General features: G+C 45.5%; 13 protein-coding genes across 13 annotated transcripts; 7 read left to right on the top strand and 6 right to left on the bottom strand.

Annotated features, from left to right (window-relative positions):
- Positions 1-146: 146 nt before the first annotated feature.
- On the top strand, positions 147-2,027 carry HG536_0A04680 (uncharacterized protein; the record flags this gene model as incomplete). The annotated part of the gene is made up of 1 exon (XM_037281432.1): positions 147-2,027. One exon carries the CDS (start codon positions 147-149, stop codon positions 2,025-2,027), a length of 1,881 nt encoding a protein of 626 aa, XP_037137327.1.
- A 217-nt stretch (positions 2,028-2,244) lies between these two features.
- PDS5 (sister chromatid cohesion factor PDS5) lies at positions 2,245-6,036 on the top strand (the record flags this gene model as incomplete). Its single annotated transcript, XM_037281431.1, has 1 exon — positions 2,245-6,036. The coding sequence occupies one exon, from the start codon at positions 2,245-2,247 to the stop codon at positions 6,034-6,036; it is 3,792 nt and encodes a 1,263-aa protein (XP_037137326.1).
- Positions 6,037-6,121: 85 nt separating this feature from the next.
- RCO1 (Rco1p) lies at positions 6,122-8,212 on the bottom strand (the record flags this gene model as incomplete). Its single annotated transcript, XM_037281430.1, has 1 exon — positions 6,122-8,212. One exon carries the CDS (start codon positions 8,210-8,212, stop codon positions 6,122-6,124), a length of 2,091 nt encoding a protein of 696 aa, XP_037137325.1.
- A 353-nt stretch (positions 8,213-8,565) lies between these two features.
- On the top strand, positions 8,566-8,976 carry SDD2 (Sdd2p; the record flags this gene model as incomplete). The annotated part of the gene is made up of 1 exon (XM_037281429.1): positions 8,566-8,976. One exon carries the CDS (start codon positions 8,566-8,568, stop codon positions 8,974-8,976), a length of 411 nt encoding a protein of 136 aa, XP_037137324.1.
- A 306-nt stretch (positions 8,977-9,282) lies between these two features.
- IRC21 (Irc21p) lies at positions 9,283-9,930 on the top strand (the record flags this gene model as incomplete). The annotated part of the gene is made up of 1 exon (XM_037281428.1): positions 9,283-9,930. The coding sequence occupies one exon, from the start codon at positions 9,283-9,285 to the stop codon at positions 9,928-9,930; it is 648 nt and encodes a 215-aa protein (XP_037137323.1).
- A 214-nt stretch (positions 9,931-10,144) lies between these two features.
- On the bottom strand, positions 10,145-11,518 carry HG536_0A04630 (NHP6B family protein; the record flags this gene model as incomplete). Its single annotated transcript, XM_037281427.1, has 1 exon — positions 10,145-11,518. One exon carries the CDS (start codon positions 11,516-11,518, stop codon positions 10,145-10,147), a length of 1,374 nt encoding a protein of 457 aa, XP_037137322.1.
- A 966-nt stretch (positions 11,519-12,484) lies between these two features.
- Positions 12,485-14,455, bottom strand: HG536_0A04620 (RING finger and CHY zinc finger domain-containing protein; the record flags this gene model as incomplete). Its single annotated transcript, XM_037281426.1, has 1 exon — positions 12,485-14,455. One exon carries the CDS (start codon positions 14,453-14,455, stop codon positions 12,485-12,487), a length of 1,971 nt encoding a protein of 656 aa, XP_037137321.1.
- A 197-nt stretch (positions 14,456-14,652) lies between these two features.
- On the top strand, positions 14,653-15,156 carry TVP18 (Tvp18p; the record flags this gene model as incomplete). Its single annotated transcript, XM_037281425.1, has 1 exon — positions 14,653-15,156. The coding sequence occupies one exon, from the start codon at positions 14,653-14,655 to the stop codon at positions 15,154-15,156; it is 504 nt and encodes a 167-aa protein (XP_037137320.1).
- A 43-nt stretch (positions 15,157-15,199) lies between these two features.
- On the bottom strand, positions 15,200-16,531 carry MOT3 (Mot3p; the record flags this gene model as incomplete). The annotated part of the gene is made up of 1 exon (XM_037281424.1): positions 15,200-16,531. The coding sequence occupies one exon, from the start codon at positions 16,529-16,531 to the stop codon at positions 15,200-15,202; it is 1,332 nt and encodes a 443-aa protein (XP_037137319.1).
- A 652-nt stretch (positions 16,532-17,183) lies between these two features.
- Positions 17,184-17,951, bottom strand: NAT4 (N-terminal L-serine N(alpha)-acetyltransferase NatD; the record flags this gene model as incomplete). Its single annotated transcript, XM_037281423.1, has 1 exon — positions 17,184-17,951. The coding sequence occupies one exon, from the start codon at positions 17,949-17,951 to the stop codon at positions 17,184-17,186; it is 768 nt and encodes a 255-aa protein (XP_037137318.1).
- Positions 17,952-18,246: 295 nt separating this feature from the next.
- Positions 18,247-19,416, top strand: NEM1 (Nem1-Spo7 phosphatase catalytic subunit NEM1; the record flags this gene model as incomplete). The annotated part of the gene is made up of 1 exon (XM_037281422.1): positions 18,247-19,416. One exon carries the CDS (start codon positions 18,247-18,249, stop codon positions 19,414-19,416), a length of 1,170 nt encoding a protein of 389 aa, XP_037137317.1.
- A 74-nt stretch (positions 19,417-19,490) lies between these two features.
- MAE1 (malate dehydrogenase (oxaloacetate-decarboxylating)) lies at positions 19,491-21,458 on the bottom strand (the record flags this gene model as incomplete). Its single annotated transcript, XM_037281421.1, has 1 exon — positions 19,491-21,458. The coding sequence occupies one exon, from the start codon at positions 21,456-21,458 to the stop codon at positions 19,491-19,493; it is 1,968 nt and encodes a 655-aa protein (XP_037137316.1).
- A 1,049-nt stretch (positions 21,459-22,507) lies between these two features.
- Positions 22,508-23,869, top strand: TFA1 (transcription factor TFIIE subunit TFA1; the record flags this gene model as incomplete). Its single annotated transcript, XM_037281420.1, has 1 exon — positions 22,508-23,869. The coding sequence occupies one exon, from the start codon at positions 22,508-22,510 to the stop codon at positions 23,867-23,869; it is 1,362 nt and encodes a 453-aa protein (XP_037137315.1).
- Positions 23,870-23,890: the final 21 nt, after the last annotated feature.

Here is a 23,890-nt window from a genome sequence, read left to right as displayed (position 1 = left end):
TGACTCACGTTAGTATATTATTGCAGTTCAAACAAGTGCTCTTCTTGACATTCTGTCGAATGATGTTGTTGTATCCTCTCTGAGGCTACAAGAAAAGGATCGGGAGAGTAAAGATTTGAAGCTCAGAGAGTTCCAGACGATCAGTAATGGTTGCTGACGATGCTTACTACTTAACTCCGCACGAAGCGGCTTTGGCTGTTGTTGCTACGGCTATGAAGAAAGCCAGACTACAGATTGGCACGTTGACTTTGAACTCACTGCTTGGTGGAATTCTGTTCAGTGCCGGATCTATCATGGCAGTTGCAGCACATTCAGAGAATCCCACTCTTATGCGAGATAATCCCGGGCTTGCAGACTCTTTTTCCGGTGTGCTGTTTGGGATTGGGCTTTTTTACGTGGTTATTATGGGTGCGGATCTTTACAATTCGAATATTCTGTTCTTTTCAGTGGGACTGCTGCGAAGGGCTGTTTCCGTGTACGATTTGGTAGTCTCCTGGTTTGTGAGCCTGCTGGGTAACTTGGCAGGCTCGTTATTTGTGTCGTATCTGTTCTGCCATGTTTCGAAAGTCAGCTCGTCCGAGCTATGGAAAACTGGATCACGCAACTTGGTTGAGAGCAAGGCCAGCTTTTCCTTCATGGAGACGTTTCTAAAGGGAATAGCGGGGAATTTTTTCGTTTGTCTGGCGATTTATCTTCAACTGATGGCCAAACCAATACACGTCAGGCTAATTCTAATTATTTTGCCGGTCTTTACGTTTGTTTCTTGTGGCTTCACACATGTCGTTGCCGATATGGCTCTCTCTTTCATTGGGATGCTGAATGGTGCCGACGTCTCTGTTGGCGAGTACATTTGGAAACTGCTTATTCCTGCAGCGGTGGGCAATGCCATCGGTGGCTCTGCTTTCGGTCTGGTTGTGCCATTCTACTTGCATCTCGTTGTTGTCGAGAATGATAGGAAAAAACTATCTTTACCGGAGTATGACGCTCGAGATGAACAACCTGAATTAAACACTGATTCCAGAGTGGTAAGGGTTTCACCCTTGGAGGAGAAGGAAGAAGAGTTGGAAAATGAGGAGGAAGAGGAGTCTGAAAGCCTTGGGAAGCGAGAAACAGATGTACCCGATGGTTCAGGTGGGGATTCCTCTGATATTGGCACATCGCTGTCCCCACAAAGGTCGCTCAATTCGGATGAATCTTCTCTGCGCGAGTACTCTCACTCATACCATGGAACTCCTGCATTGAGAACCGTCAGTTTGAAGTCAGTCACCAGCCGGCGCTCGTCTCGCTCACTACGTTCGGTCGGCGCTCGATCTCCACCAGGCGTCTTCCCAGTGAGAGGCATGAGAGAGCCTCTAGGAAGAGAGAGAACCATTGAGAACCCATATTTCGACGCTCTTGAAGAGCCCTTGGACGAATCACACGAGCACGAACGGAAGAAGGTAGGCTGGCAAGGATCGCTTTCGCCTCCGGCAAAGAGCATAGATGCTAAAAGATCTTCGAGCGGTTACAGTGTGCTGGAGGACAAGCCTGGGGCAAAGCTGGAGAAAGCAATAACAAAGTTGGTAGAAAACTCGCACAGGACCAAGACACTTGGTCAATTACCAAGAACTACTCAAGAAACCTTCCCACATAATAGGCCCGATCTGAGCCCATCGTACACCGCAGCTATTGCTGAAATACCAAGGTGGCATAGAACGGGCAAGCATGAGGGGTTATCCAGGCAGATAAGGAGCAGTGAGACCACAACAGATTCCTCCTCAATTGAGAGATCGCTAAGGCGTGCCGAGATTAATCATATTGCTGCTGTGGCAGCAAACTCAGTCGCCGGCGTAGCCGACTTTGACACTTTAGATTTTCCAGTCTCTCATTCACCAAGGACGCTCCATAGAACCCGTCTGCGGCCTCCCCCAGAGCAATTCGAAGGTTCGATCAAGGATGAAGCTTCAATGAAAGCGAATTCGGTCTCAATCGGTGTACTGCAGAATGACAGTAACAACGGTCAACAGTCGATCCAGCGAATAACATGAAGAAACTCTACCTCTAACCACTTGTTATATAAGTCTATAAAGCATTGATATCCCCCGCAAGAAACCCTCTCTTTTGGCTGATGATTCATCATCCCGGTGTATCTGTTGAACTAGCGTAAGACGCGTCAACTCTGTTGACGCGCGAGCTATACTAGTTGCCTAGAGGAAAATATACCAGTTCGAACAAATCAAAGGCAGTCTGTCGTCGCTATCAAGTATGGTCAGTGTTTCCAAATCCAAATTGGGATTCAATAAAGCCATTATTTCAACGGTTGACAATTTGATCCAAACAGATGAACTTTTGAACCGTCTGATAGCTCTTCATCAAGAGCTCTCGATTTTAGAACAAGGCAAAGTTGATTTATCGACCTTGGATAGATATCGCAATGATTTGAATAATCGGAAGCTTCTGAAGCATAAGGACAACGGTGTTAAGGCTTTTGTTGCCTGTTGCTTAAGCGATATATTACGGCTTTACGCGCCTGATGCACCTTATACAGAGTCGCAACTCGTTGAGATCTTCAGGCTCATACTTTCTCAGTTCGAACTGTTGGGGAATCCGGATAATGGATACTACATTCAGCAGACATATCTGATAACGAGGATGTTAGAATATAGATCCATCGTTTTAGTGACAGATCTGCCTAATTCTGATAAGCTGCTTGAGGATCTGTTCAAGATTTTCTACGACGATAGTAGGGCTTTTCAACCGAAACTGTTTAAAGTGATAGCAGGCATATTAGGCGAAGTCATTTCCGAGTTCGACACAGTGCCTACACCAGTTTTGAAGTTGATATTCAATAAATTTTTAACGCACAATCCAGAAGATGTTCCAGACGGCTTGGAAGTTGCGCCAAATTGCGGTTATAATGTCAGTCTCATTCTGTGCGATGCCTACTCCAGTCGGATGAGCAGGCATCTGACCAAGTATTATTCTGAAGTGCTATACCACGTCACCAACGAAGAAAGTAATAACGCCTACGAGATCAGATGGAGCGCGAGCCGAACCATCGAGAAGTTGCATAAACTGGTCTTCAGACTATGGCAGACATCACCGGACCTTACATCTGCTGTCATCGGTTTTGTCTACCATGAGCTGTCAGCTGACAATGAAATGATGAGGAAGCAGGCGACAAAGCTTGTGGGGCAATTGCTCACTGTAACCTCTTCTCTAAATTTCGCAGTAACACATCGCGAATCGTACAATGCATGGCTTTCCAAGATCGCTGACGTGAGCGCCGATGTCAGACTACAATGGACGTGCTCGCTGTCTGCAATACTAGCGACACGAGATGATATTGCTCCAGATTTAAACAAAGGGCTAACAAAAACACTCATCGATTCTGAGTATAGCGTTCGCAAAGCTTCGGTGGCTGTAATTAGTGAGCTTTCCATAGCAAACGTTTGGAAAACCATTATAGACCCTACCGTTTACGAATGTCTGCTACCGTTGACAAGAGAAAAAAACAGAGAAGTAAGGGAGTTGTGCATTTCCACCGTTGCTGACCTATATTCAGATTCAGTTGAGACAATTGAAAGAACTGCCGAGAATGTCAGGATATGGGAAATAATAGATACGATCCCCTCTGTTCTGTTCAACCTATATTATATCAATGATCGGCATATAAGTGAGCAAGTCGATCGGGTTCTTTTCAAATCCCTGCTTCCTCTGGAGGCCGACGACCGAAAAAGAGTTCAGCGGCTGCTTAAGGTGGTCGCACACCTGGACGGAAAGGCACTTACATCTTTCTTTGCTTTTAACAAGAGACAAATGCAAATAGCTTTAGCTCTCTCCAAGCTTGTCGACTTCTGTGCTCTACCGAATGACAATGAGTCCAAATTACAGAAAACTATTGCATGGTTAGCTTCAGGGTTTTCGGATCGGCTGAAGGCCTCCGCCGCGCTAGAGGCCCTCAAGGAGATCAATGACAAGAGGATATTTTATCTGATCAAATCATGCATAACCAATGACGTGTCTTTTGTGACCCTCAAAAATAGTATGGATGAACTCTTGGTAAAGATACGTGATCCAGGGCTATTCAGAAAGAATAATGTTCGCTCTATGTCCACTATAATGCCGAAAGACATCGCGACACAAGTTGAGATTCTTCTTTACAGGTCAGCACCAATCATCTACAACTTCTCCAGTATCCCAATTCTTTTAGACACTGGGGCATCTACAGGACAAGATGATCTCGTTTGGAAAAGGAAATTACTTGATGAGATATCTAAGGTAAACCCAGCTTTATTTAAGGATCATGTCAAGACCTTGAAGAATATTGTCGAGAACGAGCATTATCTCGCATCGGGACAAGAGTCGCTTACATTGAGCGAGGCTTTGAAGACTGTCTACAAAATTTCCAAAACGCTTTCGGATCAAGTCAACCTCGAGGATACTACTTTCTTCTGCAAATTGAAGACGCTTGCTTTAGAAGGTGATCCGATTACATCGAAGTATGCTGTCAAACTGATAGCCCTCTCTCCTTTCGCTCAGGAGAAATTCAGAGAGATCAAGTCCGATATTTTGCCATTAGACAAGAAACATAACAGATTTGCATCGCACATTTTGGTCCTAGCGGAAATTTACAAATTCTGTCCTCATGTGCTTGATAAAGACTCGACTGAAATTGTGAGCTTTCTGATCCAAGAAGTGCTGCTGGCTAATCAGGTGGTAGGTGATTCAAATGAAGAGGACAAGTGGATTGAGGACGCGGACTTAACCACAAGCAAATACTTGCCCTTGAGCGCCAAGTTATACGCACTGAAATTATTTACAAGCAAACTGAAGTCAATCTCGTCTGAAGGTTTCACAGATGAATTGACAGCAGCTTTTACGGAGAAGACAGTAAAGCTGTTTTTCTATTTGATTGCCAGCGGTGGAGAGCTTATTCCTGAGTCGAACGAAGAAAACTATCCAACTCCAAGTAACTATCAGACGAAGTTACGGAGTTATGCAGGTCTTCAAGCACTCAAATTGTCATGCATTCCCTTTTTTAATGACTTCATCAAACCAGCGAATATCACAACCCTCATAAATTTAGTTGAGGATGAGTCTCTGCCGGTAAGAAAAGAGTTCTTAGATTCTCTGAAAAACTGCATCTCGAGACAAGCAATCTCCATTAAATTTCTTCCTTTGGTTTTCTTCACAGCCTATGAGCCCAACGAGGACTTAAAAACTAGTACGAAAACATGGGTTAATTATACCTTTGGCAAAGAATCGTTCAGAAAAAACACAACATTTGAAAGAGCTCTTCCAAGACTGATTAGCGCTATTGCACATCATCCTGACATTGTTGAGGGTTTCGACTCCGAAGATGAGTCTTATTTGGAGGGGCTGACTATAGTCATTGATTATCTTGTGTTTTACTTCGATTCCATTGCGATTCAAGAAAACTTCAGTATGCTATATTACCTATCTGAAAGAGTGAAGAACTATAAGGATGTGATTGCCGAGGAAAATGATAGTGAGGCCGCAAACCAAAGTAAAAACTCCACGATCTCCTCAACTAGAATCTATATCATTGGTGAAATAGCTCAAATGATTTTACTCGCTATCAAAGATAGAAAAGGATGGCAGCATTCTGCGTATCCAGGTAAGCTCAACCTACCAGCCGATCTATTCGCACCCTTTGGAACCATCGAAGAAGCACAAGCATCATTCAAAACCTACCTTCCCGAGAAGTATACCGAGCGACTGCAAATGAATATAAAGGCTAAGGTGGCACGTCTTCTGCATACTTCCCAGACTCAAAAACAGAAATTGCAGAAGAGGATGTTGAATAATGAATACCAAGAAGTGGCCAAGAAGAAGAAGAAACAAAAAAGACATGCTGTGAGCAATCGTGCAATTGATGAGGATAGTGATTCGGAGGCCAACCAGGCTTTTACCGTCGCAGGAAAGGATAATAATGGTACCGTTTCTCCCCTCTCGAAGAAGAGCCTAAGAACTAGGAAAAAGGTCGACTACAGGGATGATGACAATAGCGAATCTGAAAATGAACTTGATTGATCTTTTTGCTAATAATGCTCCGTCTGGTTGCTCGCGTAAGTATTCATGAATATTTACATATAACTTCTCTAATATGCTGACGAAATCACTTATTCAAATTCAAAATCTTTAGAATATCTTCTTTAGGCTTCGATTCTAATAATTTCTTTAGTATTACAAGCTGCTTTAGCTCTTCATTTGTCATTCTATCTTCTTTGAGTTCCTGCTCAATTGACTGCTGCTCTGCCACTTTACAGAGCTCTTTGAAATCCCACAGTTTCTTCAAATTGGGAGTGCCACTTAGCGTAAAGTAAAGAAATGAAAGAACTTCATCAAGGCTACTGTTCTCGTTTTTCTTGCTTCGTTCATGAGATGTTACAAGTTTGTCTATCAGCCGCTCTTGGGATTTAAAGTCATTTTCTCTTTGCACCTTCTTGGCTTGGAGAACTTTGTCCAGGAAATCCAACTTGATCGACTTCTCTCGAAGGATTGAAATGGGTGGAAAATCTCCATCTCTCTTTAGACTCTCCATCATTCCCCTAGAGGCAGGAGCGCTAATTTCATCGAGAACGATATCAATCTCACCATCATTCTTGAAGCCACAACTTTGTTGGGGTTCCACGTACTTCTGAGCTCGGACCAATCTTCTCTGCTTGTGGAAAACTCCCTTGGTGGGTGCGTGCAACGGACACTTCCAATTTGTACCTAAATTCTTAAGCGAAGCGCGAGGTACGTGCGGTACACAATCCAAATGCCACGGCGTTTTACAATAATCACATCTCATAATCAGTCGTGATTTTTCTGGATTGTCCCATGTCCCCATTTTAGAAGTACCACATCTGTAGCATACCAGCAGCTTACCAGTGTCCTGATCGATATGTATGTCAGGATTATATGTATCCTGCTTAGTGATACACTGTCCGTACGGCGAGTCGAAAAGTTGCTTTTCTGAAAGATGCTCTTTCTCTCTTTCGTCACAATATTGCGCTCTAGAGCCACTTTTTACGTGCTGGAAAGTGTCTTTAATGGACTGTGGGAGCTTGAACTGTCGAGGATTGGTGGCCTCCAATTGAAATAATAGTTTTCCAAAAAGTCTAGCGTTGATAGGCAGTTTCGTTCCTATGAATTCTTTCTCGACTTTCTTAACCTGAGACAGATTGGGATGGTTTTGCTTGAAAGCACATTGCGTGCAGGACCAATCACCCTCAGGAAGATTGTCAGGATCTAGAGGTGGATTTAGACACAGAAAATGAAATGACTTGGGACATGTATCACAACATAAGAAGGATCCCGTTTGCAGACATGATGAACAAAAATCATCGTTTTCGACTTCCTGAGCGGGCGTTGAGCCCCTGGAACTACCTCTCGCGGTTGTGGCAGCCAAATGGGTTAAGGAATTCTGTCCAAAAAGTTTCGTTTTCGAGTCTTTCGAAACAGTAGCCTTTATCTTGATATGTGCCGATGGATGATGTTCAAGATCCTTTTTCGATGCGTTTTCGTATTCCGGCTTGATGTACTTGTCTCTTTTATCTTTGTAGATATCTTTGGGATGTATCCTCTGCCTCAGGCTACTTAATCTTGTGATGGTCTCGGATTTTTCAGTCTTCAACTTGGGCCTATAAATTTTCAATTCCAAGCCACTTCTGTCCTCAGATGACGAAAGAGAAACAAAAGAGTTTGGAGAAGATAGAGCCCTTTTATAGTTCCACAAAGACTCCTTCTTAACCTTCTCCGGAGGTCCTTGACTCAGAGGTAAACCAGTTGCACCGTTGATTGCATCTTTAATCTTCTCAGGCTCATTCATCTGTATTACGTTCCCCTCTTCGTCGCATTCTATGACGCTCTTAAAAGTCGCTCCCTCTTCATCATCCACCTCATCTCCCTCGTCATCATCCCTATTCTTCTCCAATGACGAACAAGATGGGTTTCTGCCCCTCTGTTTCATCGAATAGTCATCCGAAGGAATGATTCTCCTCTTTTTCAAATCGTAGTCCACTTTCTGTGATGCAGATCTTCTAGGCCTTCTTGAGTTAGGTCCGCTAGGTGAATTGGATCGGCTAGCAGTGTCATTACTCTCATTTTTGGACTTTCGCACATTATTGGGGGTCTTGAACAAAGATGGACTCAAAGAATCTTCTTGGTTTATTTCATCACCAGCATTCTCACTCCGTTTCGCAGGTTCCAGGTAACTTTTCATGAGCAGGAAAAGACGAACAACTGTGATGGATGTATCACTAAAACAGGACCAACAGCAAAGGGATAATGGTCAGCGAGATCTCGAATCAAAGCCTTTAAATCGACGCTTGAGTGCTTTAACCCAGGTAGCTTTCCGCTTCTACTGTTAAGAACTTTTCTGAATGAAGCCGGGTAATATGTTGTCCGACGCAGCCCCTGAGTTTCCGGACATTTATATTTCCCATCATGTGACCTGTTTCTGGACTTAGCTGAAAATTACTTGAAGCTGTAAGCCTTCGAAGCCTCTGCGATGAGGTGAAACCGAGGAGCTTATTTGATCTAATCTGCGGTTTAACCTCTCGAATTTGTGTGCGAATGGATTCTGAACTGCAGGCTCTGAGAGAAGCCAGGTTGGCTGAATTGAAAAAAGGTTCGCCGGGCCCCAGTAGCGGTTCCGAGAATGGCAGCGGTGGTGCCAACGGCGGCGTTGGACAGCTCATTGCAGGCTATCTTCAACCGCAGGCTCTTGAGAGGCTCTCTAGGGTTTCGCTGGTGAGACCAGATCGTGCACAGGCGGTGGAACAATACCTCGCGAGAATAGTGAGCCAGGGTGCTCTAACGCATAAGGTAACTGAGGATGAGATCGTGCAGATTTTACACGGTGTAGCCAGGGAGCAGAACAAGAAGAACGACACAAAAATCATCTTTGACAGGCGGGAGGCAGCCATAGATGACCACGAAGTGACGAAGAACGGCGATGAGGACGACGACGATTTTTTTGACTAGTCATTGACCGATGTGGCTAGCTGATATCAAGCGTCCTATGAACTCCAGAAAGTTCATGCCCAGACGGGCGCCTCGCATCAGGTTGCTCCGCTGTGTCTGCCCATACATGGCGAGCGACGGATAAATAGACCATTGCAGTGGGTTTGTGAATCTTTAATTTACAGTATTTATAGTACCGACAGCCTCCCAGGCTCTAGATTTGAAGTTTCTGCAAGTATTTATAGTTCTACATACATCATCTTTATATGCTGAAAAATGTGTCATTTCGATGAGCAGCTGCTAAAATCCAAGGAGTCCTGAGACCCCATGACAAACTTGGAGATGGGCGAACCATCGAATCCAATAGCCAAACGAGTTGGGCAGGCAAAAGACGCTCTAAGAAGGCCGGCTGCTCCCGGTGTTCAGAGAATGCTGGCCGTCCCATTGGGATCAAAGCTCACGCCAGAATTGAACCACACAGAAAAATCGGAGCTTGCAATTCAGGCAGGATGTAGCACATTGGGAGCAGGTGGGTACAGGAGCAAAGTTAGACTGAAGCCGGGCCACAGCGCATTGGATTGGCACGAGTTGGTGTCTGGAAAGGGCAAGAAGCAGGGATTAGTCGTTGGGATTGAGAAGCTTCTCAATGAAGACTTTGAAAGATTACAACATCTCAATCATCCTCAGTCTCTTATGCAATTGCAAAGAGGCGTTCCTACTTATATGATTAGACCGCCTCTGCGAATCGATAAGGAAATGCTCCAAAAACATTCATCCCTCGACGACTGCTGGTGTGTGATTCGGGGAAATGTCTATTGTCTAACATACTATTTCGACTTTCATCCTGGGGGGGTTGATATTCTGCTCAAGAATTGCGCCGGTAAAGATGGGACGAAGGCATTTGAAAAATACCATAGGTGGGTAAGCTTTGATAAACTATTGGAGACGTGTCTGGTCGGTGTCTACGTTATTTAGGTGGCATGTCCCCCTGCTGTTTCATTAAATAGATGAGCAATGATATTGAAAGGTTAAGAATTGAACAAGAAAATTATTTGTATTTAACGGCATCCAATTCAGCTTCGAAACTGGCTAGGCAGGGGCTGTTGGAAGCAAATAGAAGGTCGAAAAAAGACGGAACCATGAGAAAGTATTACAATTGTTGCCACTGCGTAGCGTTCCCGTTGAACAATCATTTCTTAAATTCCTTCTCTTCTGCCTCTTCTGGATAACAGCTTTCCCATTCTTTTAATCTTCTTTTGTAATTCTCAGTGTACTCAGCCTTCGTAGCTGGATCAAGATTGCGCCATCTCTCACCAATCATTTTGGTCACTTCAATTAAATTCTTATCCGGATTCTCCTTGACCACAACAGGTCTAATTTCCTGAGTAAACTGAATGAAGGGTCCAGAAGGCCTCTTAGGGGGTAGAGTCTTTTCATATTCGTCTCTCAAAACTCTATATTTTTCCCAATTGGTCCTGAACTCCTCATAAAATGGTTTCTTTTCGTCGTCAGACAATTCTTTCCACTTGGCTGATGCTAACTTGGAAAGTTCCGGTACTTTAGCCTCGGGGTATTGTTGGAGGAGTTCATTTCTGATAGACATGGAAAATAAGAAATAGGCAGATGAGGGCCTCTTTGGACCTTGCTTCTTTAACTGTTTCCTCTTCTCGATTCTGCTCTGTGTAGAAGACATCTTTTTGGCGACAGGTTGAGCATTTTGCAATTGGATCTGCTGAGATGGTTGCATCATAGCCGGATGTGCAGCTTCCATCATAGTAGGTGAAGCATTCATGTTGTTATGAAAGTACCTCTGTACTGGTTGAGTGAGGAACGAGGAACCAGCCGCGACTGCCGTAGCAGGGTTAATGTGAGAAGCAGTGCCTAGAGCACTGCCTAAAGCGCTTGATACTTGCTTTTGAGCCAAGTGGGAGAGAAATGAGTTGTACATGAGTTCTGATAACTGTTGTTGGTTGAATGCTTGAAGACCCGAGTTACCTTGTGTGTAGTTAAATTCTTGCGGGGCCGATCCTGGATTGGGCTGTTGCTGAATCTGCTGTAAGTGCTGATTAGAGTACTGGGGTTGCCTTTGTTGAGCTTGCTGCAGATGCTGATTTGGTTGATTCGCGAACTGCGTATAAGGCTGTTGATAATAAGCCTGCTGTTGCTGTTGTTGTTGTTGTTGTTGTTGTTGTTGTTGTTGTAGCTGCTGCTGCTGCTGTAATTGTTGTTGCTGCTCTAGTTGTTGTTGCTGCTGCTTCTGTTGCTGCTGCTGTTGTTGCTGATGTAGCTGCTGTTGCTGTGGCTGCTGCTGTTGTTGTTGTTGATTAGGAGGTGGTACGTGGTATTGCGGTTGAAAAGCCTGAGTCGGATAATGACTTAAGCTCTGTGCCTGACGCGTCGAAAACTGATGTAATTCTCTGAACTGAGTTTCGGGAGGATCTAGCGGCTGGTACTGCAGATGATCCGTTCCTATGGATAGGATGTTGTTAGTAGAGCTGTTCGAATCCTCTTGTTTGGGGGAATTACCGGAATTTAGGTTCGGTATTTGGATAGTAGAAGACATCAAAGACAAAAGCGACTAGCAAAAAAGGAAAGGAAATAAAATAGTTGTGACTAGTTTTAAGCTGTCTTGTTCGGACTATACCTGGTCACTCGGTTGGCGCTGCTTGTAAACAGATGCTCTTTCGGGAAACCTAGCAACTCTTGTAAAGCTTTCTCTTTGCCTAGGTGAACAAGCAGAAGGAAGCCCAAGAAAAAACCGAGGCCTGAAAAGGTATCACTAACTTCTAACAATAAAGAGGCTTACTAATGCGTAGTTGTCTCTCTAGCGTCAATGTATGCGGGCCGCACTAGCGTTTGTACAGAATTCCCAATAGATTTGCTTCTCAGACTTGTTGTCCGTTGTTCTGGCAATCCACTGGTGGGAGAAAATTTTCAGAGATTTCCCGGCAGGCCTTAGGAATGACCTCAGAATCCACGAGAAAAGCAGCATATTCCCCTAGCCGTCGGAAAAAGGCCTCGCTCTGCGTGCAGCCTTCGTGCCTCAGACACGAACTTGCCCAGTGGCCCACAGAGAGCGCAAGGAACATACCGGAGCCCCCTGAGGGACACGAAGCTTGATGCAGCCAGTAACCTCATTCGTTCCCCGTGATTCTGATCAAAAAGTCTCAAGTCGGGTAATAGCTAAACGCTTCTGCATCACGTGGTTCTGAACCTTAAATTAGCCGCCAGTCGTCATCTTTCTGTTTTCCATAGTAATGACCCCAGAGTCTGCGTAAATTGTCAACATACTTAGTGTGGTAAATATGCCACGTATTTAGACCTATAATCCTATGTTGTTCTTATCACAGAAGTCACAGTGGTAGTTGAAGGTGAAGAATAAACTGTTGGTCCCTAAAAAGTGTAGTTGGATATGATCGTCTGATACGAATGTGTCAAATTCATCGTATATGGACTCAAGAGGCTTTGGATGTAACAGTGAAACTGTTACAATGTTTGTAATGGTTGAACATATCCGTTAAGAAGTCATCTACTTATCTGGGTCGTCGGGACTCGACTGCTGTGGCAAATTTTCTTGTCCGCTGCCACCTTCTTGCCTCCACATCTGAAACACGTCGGTTATTGATCTTTGTACAGGTAAGCTGTCACCTATTAGTTGCTTGAATTTGCCCGTCAGCGAGCCAACCCTGCTCATACCTTGTGATTCCGCGATGTTGGATGAACAGCCATCATTCTCACTCTTTTCTTGTCCGAAGAGGTTCTTGGTATTTATAAAGTCATTGACATTATGACTTTCCTTGTCTCCGTCGCGATGTGCCTCTTTGAAGTATCCGTTCATGTACTGATCGAAATTTGATAACATGGAATTATCCATGTTAATGATGGGAGATATTTCCTCTGTTTGGAAGTGGTCCCGTAGCAAGTTTTCGCTTAGTGAGTGGTTCATTGAGTGACTGAACTGTTCCAATGCAGCAGAATTTATGCGATTATCTTCTTCGCCATTTTCAGGCTTGATCAACTTTACCTGGATGGTGTTATAGCTCAAACAGTGTCCGCATTTTAGGCCTAAAATGTGATAGTTACATTTGCTTCTGCCTTTGCAATCGTTGCATGAAACAATGCACATCCAGTTGCTGTAAGGTTCTGGCAATGGTTGCTCTTCTATCTCTTTATCCAGTACCCTAAACTGAGCATCCATATTGAGAACCGTTACTTGGCAATGTGGGCATTTGTAGGAGTGTCTAGTATATTCGTCGAAGCAATGCTGATGGATGGCATGGCCGCACGGTGACATGTAAACAACTGGCTTTACCGAGGTGAACATGTACTCCCCACAGATTGGGCAGTTTGACATTGTTGCTCGTTCGATACATTTGTGGTTGTCCTGCAGCTCGATGGAGAGACATGCCTGGCAACCGTCACAATGGAAAAAATCCACACCCAATCCCAAACCTAATCTGCAAATCCCGCATTTATCACAGTGGTAAATATCTTTAGCCTCGTCGTTATCGTAAAGTTTACATTTTTCGCAACAATACGATGCAAACTCCTCCAAGCATTTTTCACAGGCTCTTGAAGGCCGTTGAACGTTCTGACATCTCATACACATGATCCAATATATTCTGTCTTTGTCCAGTACGTGAGGATTATCATGCTGCAACTCGTCGTGGCATAACCTGCAAGGAACCCACTTATTACAGACTCCGCATAGCAATTTGCAAGCTCGCTGGTAATGCGGACAGCCCAGTACGCCTGGTCTCTGAAAAACTGGTCGCAAATCATCTGGCGTGGTAATTGACTCTACTGAAATTAGCTCGCTATCATCGCTACTTCCCGCACACCGCTTGTCCACCTGGTCGTTTGCGATTTTAACGTTACCCATCATTAATTTTTGAATCATTATCGCCTTCTGTTTTGGTTGTACTTTGAGATCATTGATTTGCCTTATCCTCGACCGCAGTATCTTATGATCCTTCTTCTCGTGCGATGATATTACAGTCAGAGGTTCCAACTCCGCCATCTCCCTTTCGTTCTCCGTAGCATCTTCGTGGGCCCCGTTGTCTGGATATTTATCCTGTGGGATCACCACGTCATTATACATGGGAATCAACTTTGGCGTTGTAACACGAGTAATACCCTTTGGTTCCTCCACACCCTTATCTTCAAGAGAATCATGCGATGATGCACAATCCTGGAAATCATCCCCGCTCTCCACATTGTTATCGATGGCATCCGACACCAGTTGTTCCATCAGAGCTTTCATCGTTTGTAGTCTGGTCAGCGCATTATTAAAGCTCAATCCATGCTGCAAATCGCTTATGAAGGCGCTGCTCTGCAGTCTCCTCGAGATGTAGCCTAAATCTTTCTTGGTAGGAACAGTTTCGTTCGCGGCAGTTCTGCTCGGGATAGCCTTTCTCAAACTTTCGACTTCATCATACTCATGATCGCTAGCTGTGTGGTACCCTGAGTCGTCTAGATTAGTCATAATCCGGCTTGCCATTCGAACTGAAGTGAAACTTATTGTAGCTCTGTGGTCAATGAGATAACTAACCGAGATGACTTAGCGATGTGTCGCACGATACGGCTTGAGCGTAAACGAAAGTAACAAGGGACAAACGAGTATCAAAGTCAAGATCGATGATTGCTAGAATTCACCAAGATGAGCTATTGAATTCTAACAATCACGTTAGCAAACCGATGGCATTGAGCATTAAACAGTTTATTAACGTTGCTGGAATCGTTAAGGATTTGAAAAGCTTCAATTTCAGCCTTTATGGACAATGGTTTGGTTACATTAACATTTTCCTTTGTATAGCGCTTGGGATTGCCAATCTCTTTCATGTTAGTGCTGTTATTGCCTTTGGGATTGTGGCTATTGTTCAGGGCTTGATCATATTATTCGTGGAAGTACCTTTCCTCTTGAAGATATGTCCCCTAAGCGATAATTTCATCGAGTTTATCAAGAGATTCGAGACCAATGGTTCCAGAACCATCTTTTACATTGTAATGGCGGTGATCCAGTGGTGTTCAATCGCTGTACAAGCCACAAGTTTGATCGTTGTCGCTGTGGGGTTGACCATCTCAGCTGTAAGTTATGCGATTGCGCTTGGTAAACATCAGGAATTTCAAAACACACATATCTTGAAAAATCCCACAGATGACGATTTCCCGCACGAAGCTGTCGTTAGAGAGATGCTTTGAAAATTTATGTACAGAATATTACAATATATGTATGCGAGATATATCAATTATGCGCGTTATTATGCTTATCAATGAGAGAATTTAGAACTTTTTTAACTTCATCTTTGTTCAATTTTCCCTCGTACAGCAAGGATCTAATGTTGTTGCTGCTGCTGCTGGTAGAGGTGCTGCTGCTGTTGTTGCTGCTGTTGTTATTGCTGTTGTTACTGTTGTTGTTGCTGTTTGAAATTGTAAGGAAACCACCATCCACTTTGATGTTGTGTGAACGCAGCTCTTGTAAGACGTAATCCGTATGCTTGAGTTTCATGTGCTGCAAAAGATTGTCCTTTCTTTTGTGTTTGCTCAGGCACCAGGGACATGCAAAATGACGATCTGGGAAATGGGACAGTAAATGACGTTTCAACCAAGACCTTCTCTTGAAAGATTTGTTACATAGATGGCATTTATGGACGGAGCCTTGGTCTAGAATTCTCCTTCCAGATTTCCGATCACCATCCTCGTCGTAGTTGTCGATATCGTCGGCTCCATCAATGCTGTCCTTAATTCTCGGTACATTGCCGTCGGCTCTACGTTCACTATTGTCATTGGTATCGTTAATCCACCCACTCGGGGCGACGGACGGCAGTGGTAGAGGTTGCTGATATGTCAGTCTTGGATCGTCCGCGGGCGCAATCCTCGCCTGGGTATGTGGCGGTTGAAACGGTATGGATAGATGATGTTTGCCGGCCGTCTGCTGTATCAGCGGCTGCTGGATTTGTAAACTTGGCAGCATTCCATTGGAATTAGAGTTATCTAGGAGAACCAGTTGCCGTGACCGTTGTGCTGCGGTATCGCGAGGTTGCGATAGCCCCCCGACCGGCGGATAAATGGGATAGTACTGATGCGGCGGAAACTGCGGCGCTGTCAGAGGCATGTTTGGCGGGTATTGGTAGTATTGTTGCTGCTGCGGGTGCTGCTGTGGGGGCGGGGCTGATGATTGCGGCTGCGTCCCTGCCTGAAACACGTTGCCCTGGTGATACATTCCCGGTAAAACGTTTGGATACAAGACATTAACACCACTGCTCTGCTTAGAGAGTTGGTGTGAAGAATCCTGCTCATTCACGTAATAGGATACGCTGTTCCGTGGAGGATTGTTCCCCGCATACATGACGTTTGACACACTGGGATACTTGTAAGGATATTCGTATTGATAGTTAGGTTGCAAGGGTACCGGGTGCCTTTGCTGCTGCTGTTGCTGCTGCTGCTGCTGTTGTTGTTGCTGCTGCTGTGGTTCGTCCCCTCTGCGGATCCCAGACATGTCACTCCCATGGAGACCATCTTCCCTAGGGTTTGCTTGTAGCTGGCCCTGCTGCTGCCTTATTGGATAGTTTTCCATGAGATGGAACTATAAAGAGGGACGCAGAAGTGGCCAACCGAGGTAACGGAATTGAAAAAAAAAAGGATTGGCGCACTAAAGCCCAATTTCTGGTAAAATCCTGCTAGAAACAAAGAAAAAAAGAATTAAACGCCAATATTGCAATTGTTCAATTAGTTGAAGTTTTGCGATCTACTTTTTTTCTTTCAATGCGGGCCAAATAGAAAGAAGGTTTAAACTTCTTTTAACATTTGGAGTGTAGGGAGACCTCTATAATCTACCAATTGTTCTCTGCCACTCGAAAAGAGCAGAAAGCGGAAAAACGCAAGGTTTATAACATCCCTTTCAGTTTGCAAACAAAGGCATATTTTTCTCGAAAGCTGTACAAAAATTCTTCAAGGAGAATCCACGGTCGCCGCACAGGCACTCAGAAGCACCCAGAGAACGCAACGCAGAGAACACTGGAGAGACCAAAAGGGGGTTGCCTAAATCGTCCTTACACATTGTTCCATGCTCCTCGAAGAAACCTGCGCAGCCCGTCGTTCAACAATGTTTCGAAACCAGCAATAAGAAAAGAAAAAGAAAAATCGTCGGCTTCCCTGCTTTGCCATCTTCCGAAGTTTCCGTAGAGACGCACGAGTCAAAACAATCTTCCACACTAGGAAAAACGAAGTTATAAATATCCCGGTGGCACATTGTCGATGCGCATCACATACAGATAGTACAGCGGTTTCTGGGAAATTACATCATCGTGACGTTCCTCCGGTGAATCCGCCGCTCTCCGCATACCGAGACGGCGGTAGAATCGGATGGCTCCGTCATTTTCGCCAAACACCGTAAGCTCAACACCGAAGAATTGGTCGGCGGTCATCCGGGCCCCCTCGCGCACTGCACGCGCGGTGCCCGCCAGGTATTCGGAGACCAGCGTATGCCCGAGTCCGCGCCCGCGTACACAGGGCAACAGCTGGATCTCGTATAGATACAGCACCGACCAGACGCGCGCAGGGTCGCTGTGGATAAGCCCGTTCTCCTCCGTCAGCATAAACGACAGAAACAACAACGGGGTGCTCCGACCTCGGCGCCGACGGCCCGTCGCAGCGCCGCTGCGGGTGACGTACACCACATAAACAAGCCCGCGGGTCAACATCTCGTCCCACTTGTTTATGCGCCAGGGCCGCGTGTTGTGGTACAGTTCACGCGTCACGCGCGCGTAAACGGACCCCAGGTTGTGGTCGAGCATCTCGACAAGCTCCCACAGAAGTCTTTCGGTGGCATCGCGATCTGCATAGTGACTCAGACAGCCGCTGGAGGTGTCTACTCGATGGTCTTGCGAGTCGATCGCGATGACCTGCCGATGTAGGGTCTGGTCTTGCACACGAATTGTAGCCGGGAAATTCTGTTCTGCTGCCCGGACCACGAGGCTGAGATGTTGTGTTTCCATGGTCGTTGTGTGCTGTGCGTAGCAACTGCCCTGCGCTCTCGCAACCAACGATTTGCATTCGATTTGGAAGCCCGCTTGCTCTGCGTGTCATGTGGTACGAGAACGGGTTTTGATCCGGCTTGTTGGGATCGTATATGGGCTTTTGGGCTCTGGGCTCTGGGCTTTGGGCTTTGTAGGCGAGCTAGCCCCATGATCGATGAATGCGTATGTATATGCGTATGTGTACCCTCCTGTAGTTGGAGCTTGTGTTGATTGTTGGAGAAGAGACTACTAGGTAGGTCATGGTGAGTGATTGATGAATGCACTATCGTACATCAATAACAATCTGGTGGTGCCGCTGGAGAAGCTCAATAGGAATGGTAGTGACAGGTCACAAGACGATGATCGCGATGAAAGTGATGGTACGACAGGGGTGAAACCTGTCAAAGCGGTGAGGCAGGAGCAGGGTTCGCGATTGTCTGTTTATCTTTGGATGGTGGTGCTTTTTCTGCCTCGATACCTTGTTATGAGACCGATCCAGTTTGTTTGGTGGTTGATTTGTTCGCCATTGCTTTTGGTGGAGTATGGTGTCAAGTCACGGCTGAAAAGGGGCCAGAGAAGACGGGATTCGGTGGCGGAGAATGGACCGGTTTTAAGGGCGATTAGCGAGAATGATGAAGATGACTTGGCTGGCGGGGATGAGATTATCTTGCAGAGGGATGCGGTCAAGGGTTCGTTGTCGAAGGCGAGCGGGAGTGCGGGGCGTCGGCATTCTGTGACCAGTAGGAATAAGTCGGGAGTCAGGTCCGAGTGCTCGTCGAACGTGGTGTTTGGAACAAAACGCATGGGCAGGTTCCTGTTCCCGAAGAAACTGATACCGAAGTCTGTTTTGCATGCGGAACGGAGGAAACGGCTTGTTGTGGATTTGGATGAGACGCTGATCCACTCGGCTTCTCGAAGTACGTCTCATAGTAATTCATCGCAGGGTCACATGGTCGAAGTACGATTCGCCGTCAGTGGAGTGTCGACGCTGTATTACGTTCATAAGAGGCCACATTGTGACCTGTTTCTTTCCAAGGTTAGCAAATGGTACGACTTGGTGGTCTTCACGGCGTCGATGAAGGAGTACGCTGATCCCGTGATAGACTGGCTGGAGAGTTCTTTCTCCGGTCGCTTCTCGAAGCGCCTGTACAGAAATAACTGCATCCTGAGAGATGGTGTGGGCTACATCAAGGACCTTTCGACCGTTTGTGGACCGATGGAGAATTCTTCAAATGTCAGCTTGGGAGAAGTTATCCTGGTAGATAACAGCCCGGTAAGTTACGCGATGAACGTGGAAAACGCGATTCAGGTGGAGGGGTGGATAAGCGATCCATCGGATAACGATTTACTAACGCTTTTGCCCTTCCTTGAAGCTCTCAGGCATACCACCGACGTTAGGGATGTTTTGGCACTGAAAAACGGCGAACAGGCATTTCTTCAATGATAAAGAATGCATTATAATCTCAGATAAAATTTAATAAAATGTTGGAAAGGTGAAAGAATATATATTACATTTTCTTAAATCTGATGGGTATGAATCGATGGGTCATGATCAACTTTGATCATTGGTCTATAAACTGGTTCCCACATTTGATTCTTGACCCATGCTAGACACTCGTTGAAGTCACGGGGTACTTGTACTTTCTTACCTGGTTGTCCCGGTACATCTTCCTCTTCAATACGGGCAGAACCTTCCTTCAAAGCCTGCAGGATCACTGCGGTGGCAACCTTGGAGGACGTATCTTGGATCACTTCCAATGGAGGCAGTAAACCAGGCTTCGAGTTACCCTCTTCCAATGGCGATAGAGCCGCCAACTGGTCCACGGCCGCGGAGATCATAGTATCGGAAATGATCTTGGCACGAGATAGCACGGCACCTAGACCGATACCTGGGAACGAGAAACAGTTGTTGTTCTCTGAGATACGGTAACCGTTCACAGGTGGGAAAGGTGAACCTGTAGCAACCAACGCATTGTTGTCTGTCCAGTTCAACAGATCTTCTGGAACGGCTTCATGTAGTCTTGTTGGGTTTGATAATGGAAAAATGATTGGTCTTGGGTTGTGCTTGTACATCTCTTGAACGATAGATTTGTTGAAAGCGCCAGCTTGGGTAGAACAGCCGATCAGACAAGTTGGCTTGACGCGCGAGACGACATCCAGCAAAGACCTGGTGTTGACGCCAGCCCAGTCTTCATCCGGTTTAGCGTAAAGATGTTGCGCTTTCGTCGACCCAGCTTCTAGAGATTGCGTGATCAACCCACGTCTGTCCATCAGGTAGATCTTACTGCGGGCCTCCTCCTTCGATAGACCATGAGTGACCATATGGCTCACGATTTGGTCGGCAATGCCCAGGCCAGCAGAACCGGCACCATACACTATCACAGTTGTGTCCTTCAAGTCTCTCTTGGTGTGTTTCAGAGCAGCGATTAAAGAGGCCATCACCACAGCCCCGGTTCCCTGAATATCGTCATTGAAACAAGGAAGCTCGCTACGATATTTATCCAAGATTCTTCTGGCGTTCTTAACACCGAAATCTTCGAAATGGAGGACAGCATTAGGGAATCTCTTCTTAACTGCTTGGATGAATTTGTCGACTAACTCGTCGTACTGTTTTCCCCTGACTCTGCTAAATCTGTTGCCCATGTACAATTCATCTCTCGCCAGCTTCTTATTGTTGGTACCAACGTCCAGGCATACGGGCATGACACGGCCCGGGTGAATACCACCGCAGAGCGTCATCAACGCCAACTTGGAAATAGCGATACGGATACCACCAATACCTTGGTCGCCAATCCCCAAGATACCTTCCGAATCGGAAACAACGATGTAGTCAACGTCCTTGTCACCACCATAGACGGCCATCCTACGTTCCACAGACTGCGGTTCGGTGATATCCAAGAAGATACCTTCGGGTCTCCTGAATCTATGAGAGTAAGCTGCGATAGCGTCACCTTCGGTTGGAGTGTAAATGATCGGCACCAATTCTCTGATGTGTTTTCTAACTAACGCAAAATACAGAACTTTGTTTTGCACACGCATAGAGGTCATGAAATCATTCTTTGCTAGAGGTGTCTTTAAGTAACACAATTGCTTGTATGCTCTCTCAACTTGCTCGTCCAGGGTGTTTACCTGAGGTGGAAGCAAAGCGTCCAAATTGAAAGCCTCTCTCTCCTCTTGAGTGAAAGCCGAGCCCTTGTTGAAAAGCGGAGAGTTTAGGAGCTGGAAGCTCTCCAAGGGACATTCAATAGGTCCATCGACGGAAAGACGCGTCTTCTTAGGCTTGCCGAAAAGCTTTTTGGCTGTAGACCCGACTGGTATTTTTTGAACATTGGCATCATCATAAGTTTTTTGGAAAGTCGTATCTCTAGTGGTCGTGGCTAGAGTAGGCTTCGTACTGGACGAATATAGACGGGCATATAAACGACCGCGCGAATGACGTGCTATAATTTGCGCGACGTCGATAGATGCTCTCGATCTCATCATCATTTTTTGACTGGAGAACTGGAGGTGCAATAATATACAGATAAATCACCTACTCTCTCACCTGGAAAAGAACCTAATCACCTTCTACCTGCAATGAAATTCCCTGAGCCACGGAGTTGTGTATTTTTATAGCTTCAGGGCCTCTGAAAAATCTGCAAGCAGAAGAAGACGACGTAAATTAAACTGTCAAGCGAAAAAATTACTATTGAAAAAAAAAAAAAACAAGAAGCAAGAAATCTACGACTCTAACTGCAATACAATGGCGCAGTAACATCTCAGCAGTACGCTGTAATATAAAACTGGACTTGGCTTTGGTTGAAGAAAGAAAAAAAAAAAAACTCATAATATGGGTTTTTTTTTAATTGCTGCTTGAAGAATCGAAGAAGACGATGAGTCAGAGAAGTCATTTTGAACACCGGAGAATTTCGGATGGTTTCATATTGACAAAATAACGAAGCAAATCAAATTGCAGTTCCGATTGGATCTCGTAGTCTCTCATAAAGCGGTAGCGGCATGCCATTGAGCAGTGAAATTTATCTGCATCGGGAAATATCGGAGTCATGGAGCTCATCGCGGAAGCTCATCAGCAGACGGCGAAATTAGGTTTTTCCGAGAGCGGCGTCGCCGGAAAAACCGGCGCTTTCAAGCGTCTAGTGGACTTGAAGGTAGGCGCCTGGCGAATCTAACCCTCGACAGCAGAATGTCAGTGCGAGCGCTTCTGATTTTGCAAGCGCTGGGTATCCATGGCGAAATTTTTTGTAATTGTAGTTGAGAAAAGCGTTTCACTTTCTGCTAAGCTTGAACCAATGAAGGCAAGAATCCTCCGGATGGGCCTCTTGATCCTTGCGGCAATGCTCGGTGGTAGATAAGCTGCTTTCACTTTGGGTGCGTTGCCTCACTTTATACGGAGATGTGCATTAATAACCTTCGATCAGTGATTATCATGCCAAGGAGCCGCATCAACCATTAAGAGGATAAAGAGTTCCCTTGTTTCACCTGTGAGCTCGTTGCTGCTTTCGTAGGCGTCCTGGCTCGCTGGCAACCGGAGAATTATGGACAGGCCTATTGATGAGATCGTGAAAAATTTGCTAAAGTTTGTTGTTCGAGGTTTCTACGGTGGATCATACATCTTGGTTTTGGATGCTGTTCTTTTTCATTCAGTCCTGGCGGAGGAGGATTTAAAGCAGTTGCTTGGGATAAATAAAACCGATTTGGGGCCTTTGGTGGCGAGACTGAGGTCGGATGGTCTTCTTTCGATGCATAAGCAGAGGGAATACCCGCCTAATTCAAAAAGTGTGGAACGGGCTTATTTCTACATTAAATTTCCCCATGCCATCGATGCCATCAAGTGGAAGGTGCATCAGGTGGTACAGAGATTGAAGGATGACCTCGACAAGAATTCAGCCCCAAACGGTTACATGTGTCCAATCTGTTCGACAAAATACACACAGTTGGAGGCGGTTCAACTACTTAACTACGATAGAACTGAATTTTTGTGTTCGTTATGCAATGAGCCTTTGGTAGAGGACGACTCGGGTAAGAAGAACAAGGAGAAGCAAGATCGATTGAACAGGCTTATGGACCAAGTCCAGCCGATTATCGACTACTTGAAGAAGATCGACGACTCGAGAATCGAGGAGAACACATTTGAGATAGCTCTGGCTAGGTTGATACCACCTCAAAACCAATCACGGGCTGCATACACTTATAATCCAAAGAAGGGAAGCACTATGTTCAGGCCAGGGGACTCTTCGATGGGAGTTGGCATGGATGGCTCTTCGCTGGGCAACGACAGCAGCCGCCGTGCCGGCGCCAACTCCCAAGCTACATTGCATGTCAACATTACAACGGCGAGCGATGAGATCGCTCAGCGCGCATTGCAGGAACGTCAAGCAGAAGAAAAGAGGAAACAAAACGCTGTACCGGAATGGCATAAACAGAGTACGATTGGCAAGTCAGCATTGGGCAGATTGGATGAGGACGAGGAGTTTGATCCAAGGACCACAGCTCAGGCAAATATGTCACTGGAAGAAACAAACGGTGGCGTTAAGCAGGAGATGGGCATTGACGAATTTTATCATAAACACCGTCCACTAACAGAACAGGAACTCGAAGAAAGAGAAAATGAAAGGACTTTGAACGAATACTATGCATCTCTGGCTAAGAAACAGGCAGAAGCGAAGGAAGAGGATGAAGATGAGGATGAAGAAGACGAAGACGAAGATGAAGCTGCATATGATGACGAGTTTGAAGATGTCGTTGATCAAAATGAGAAGCAGGTTAATCAAGCTGCAAATGGAGCTGTGACGCTGGAAGACGGACAGCAATCCAACAAAATGCAGGAGACAAGTCCCTCAAATAACATTGAAGACGATGAAGACGATGATATGGATATCGAGTTCGAGGACGTCTAATTACACTATATGTTAACCTGA

The sequence above is a fragment of the Torulaspora globosa genome, chromosome 1, assembly GCF_014133895.1.
Source record: "Torulaspora globosa chromosome 1, complete sequence".
Taxonomy (NCBI): Eukaryota; Fungi; Ascomycota; class Saccharomycetes; order Saccharomycetales; family Saccharomycetaceae; genus Torulaspora; species Torulaspora globosa.
This window is presented reverse-complemented; position numbering and strand designations above follow the sequence as displayed.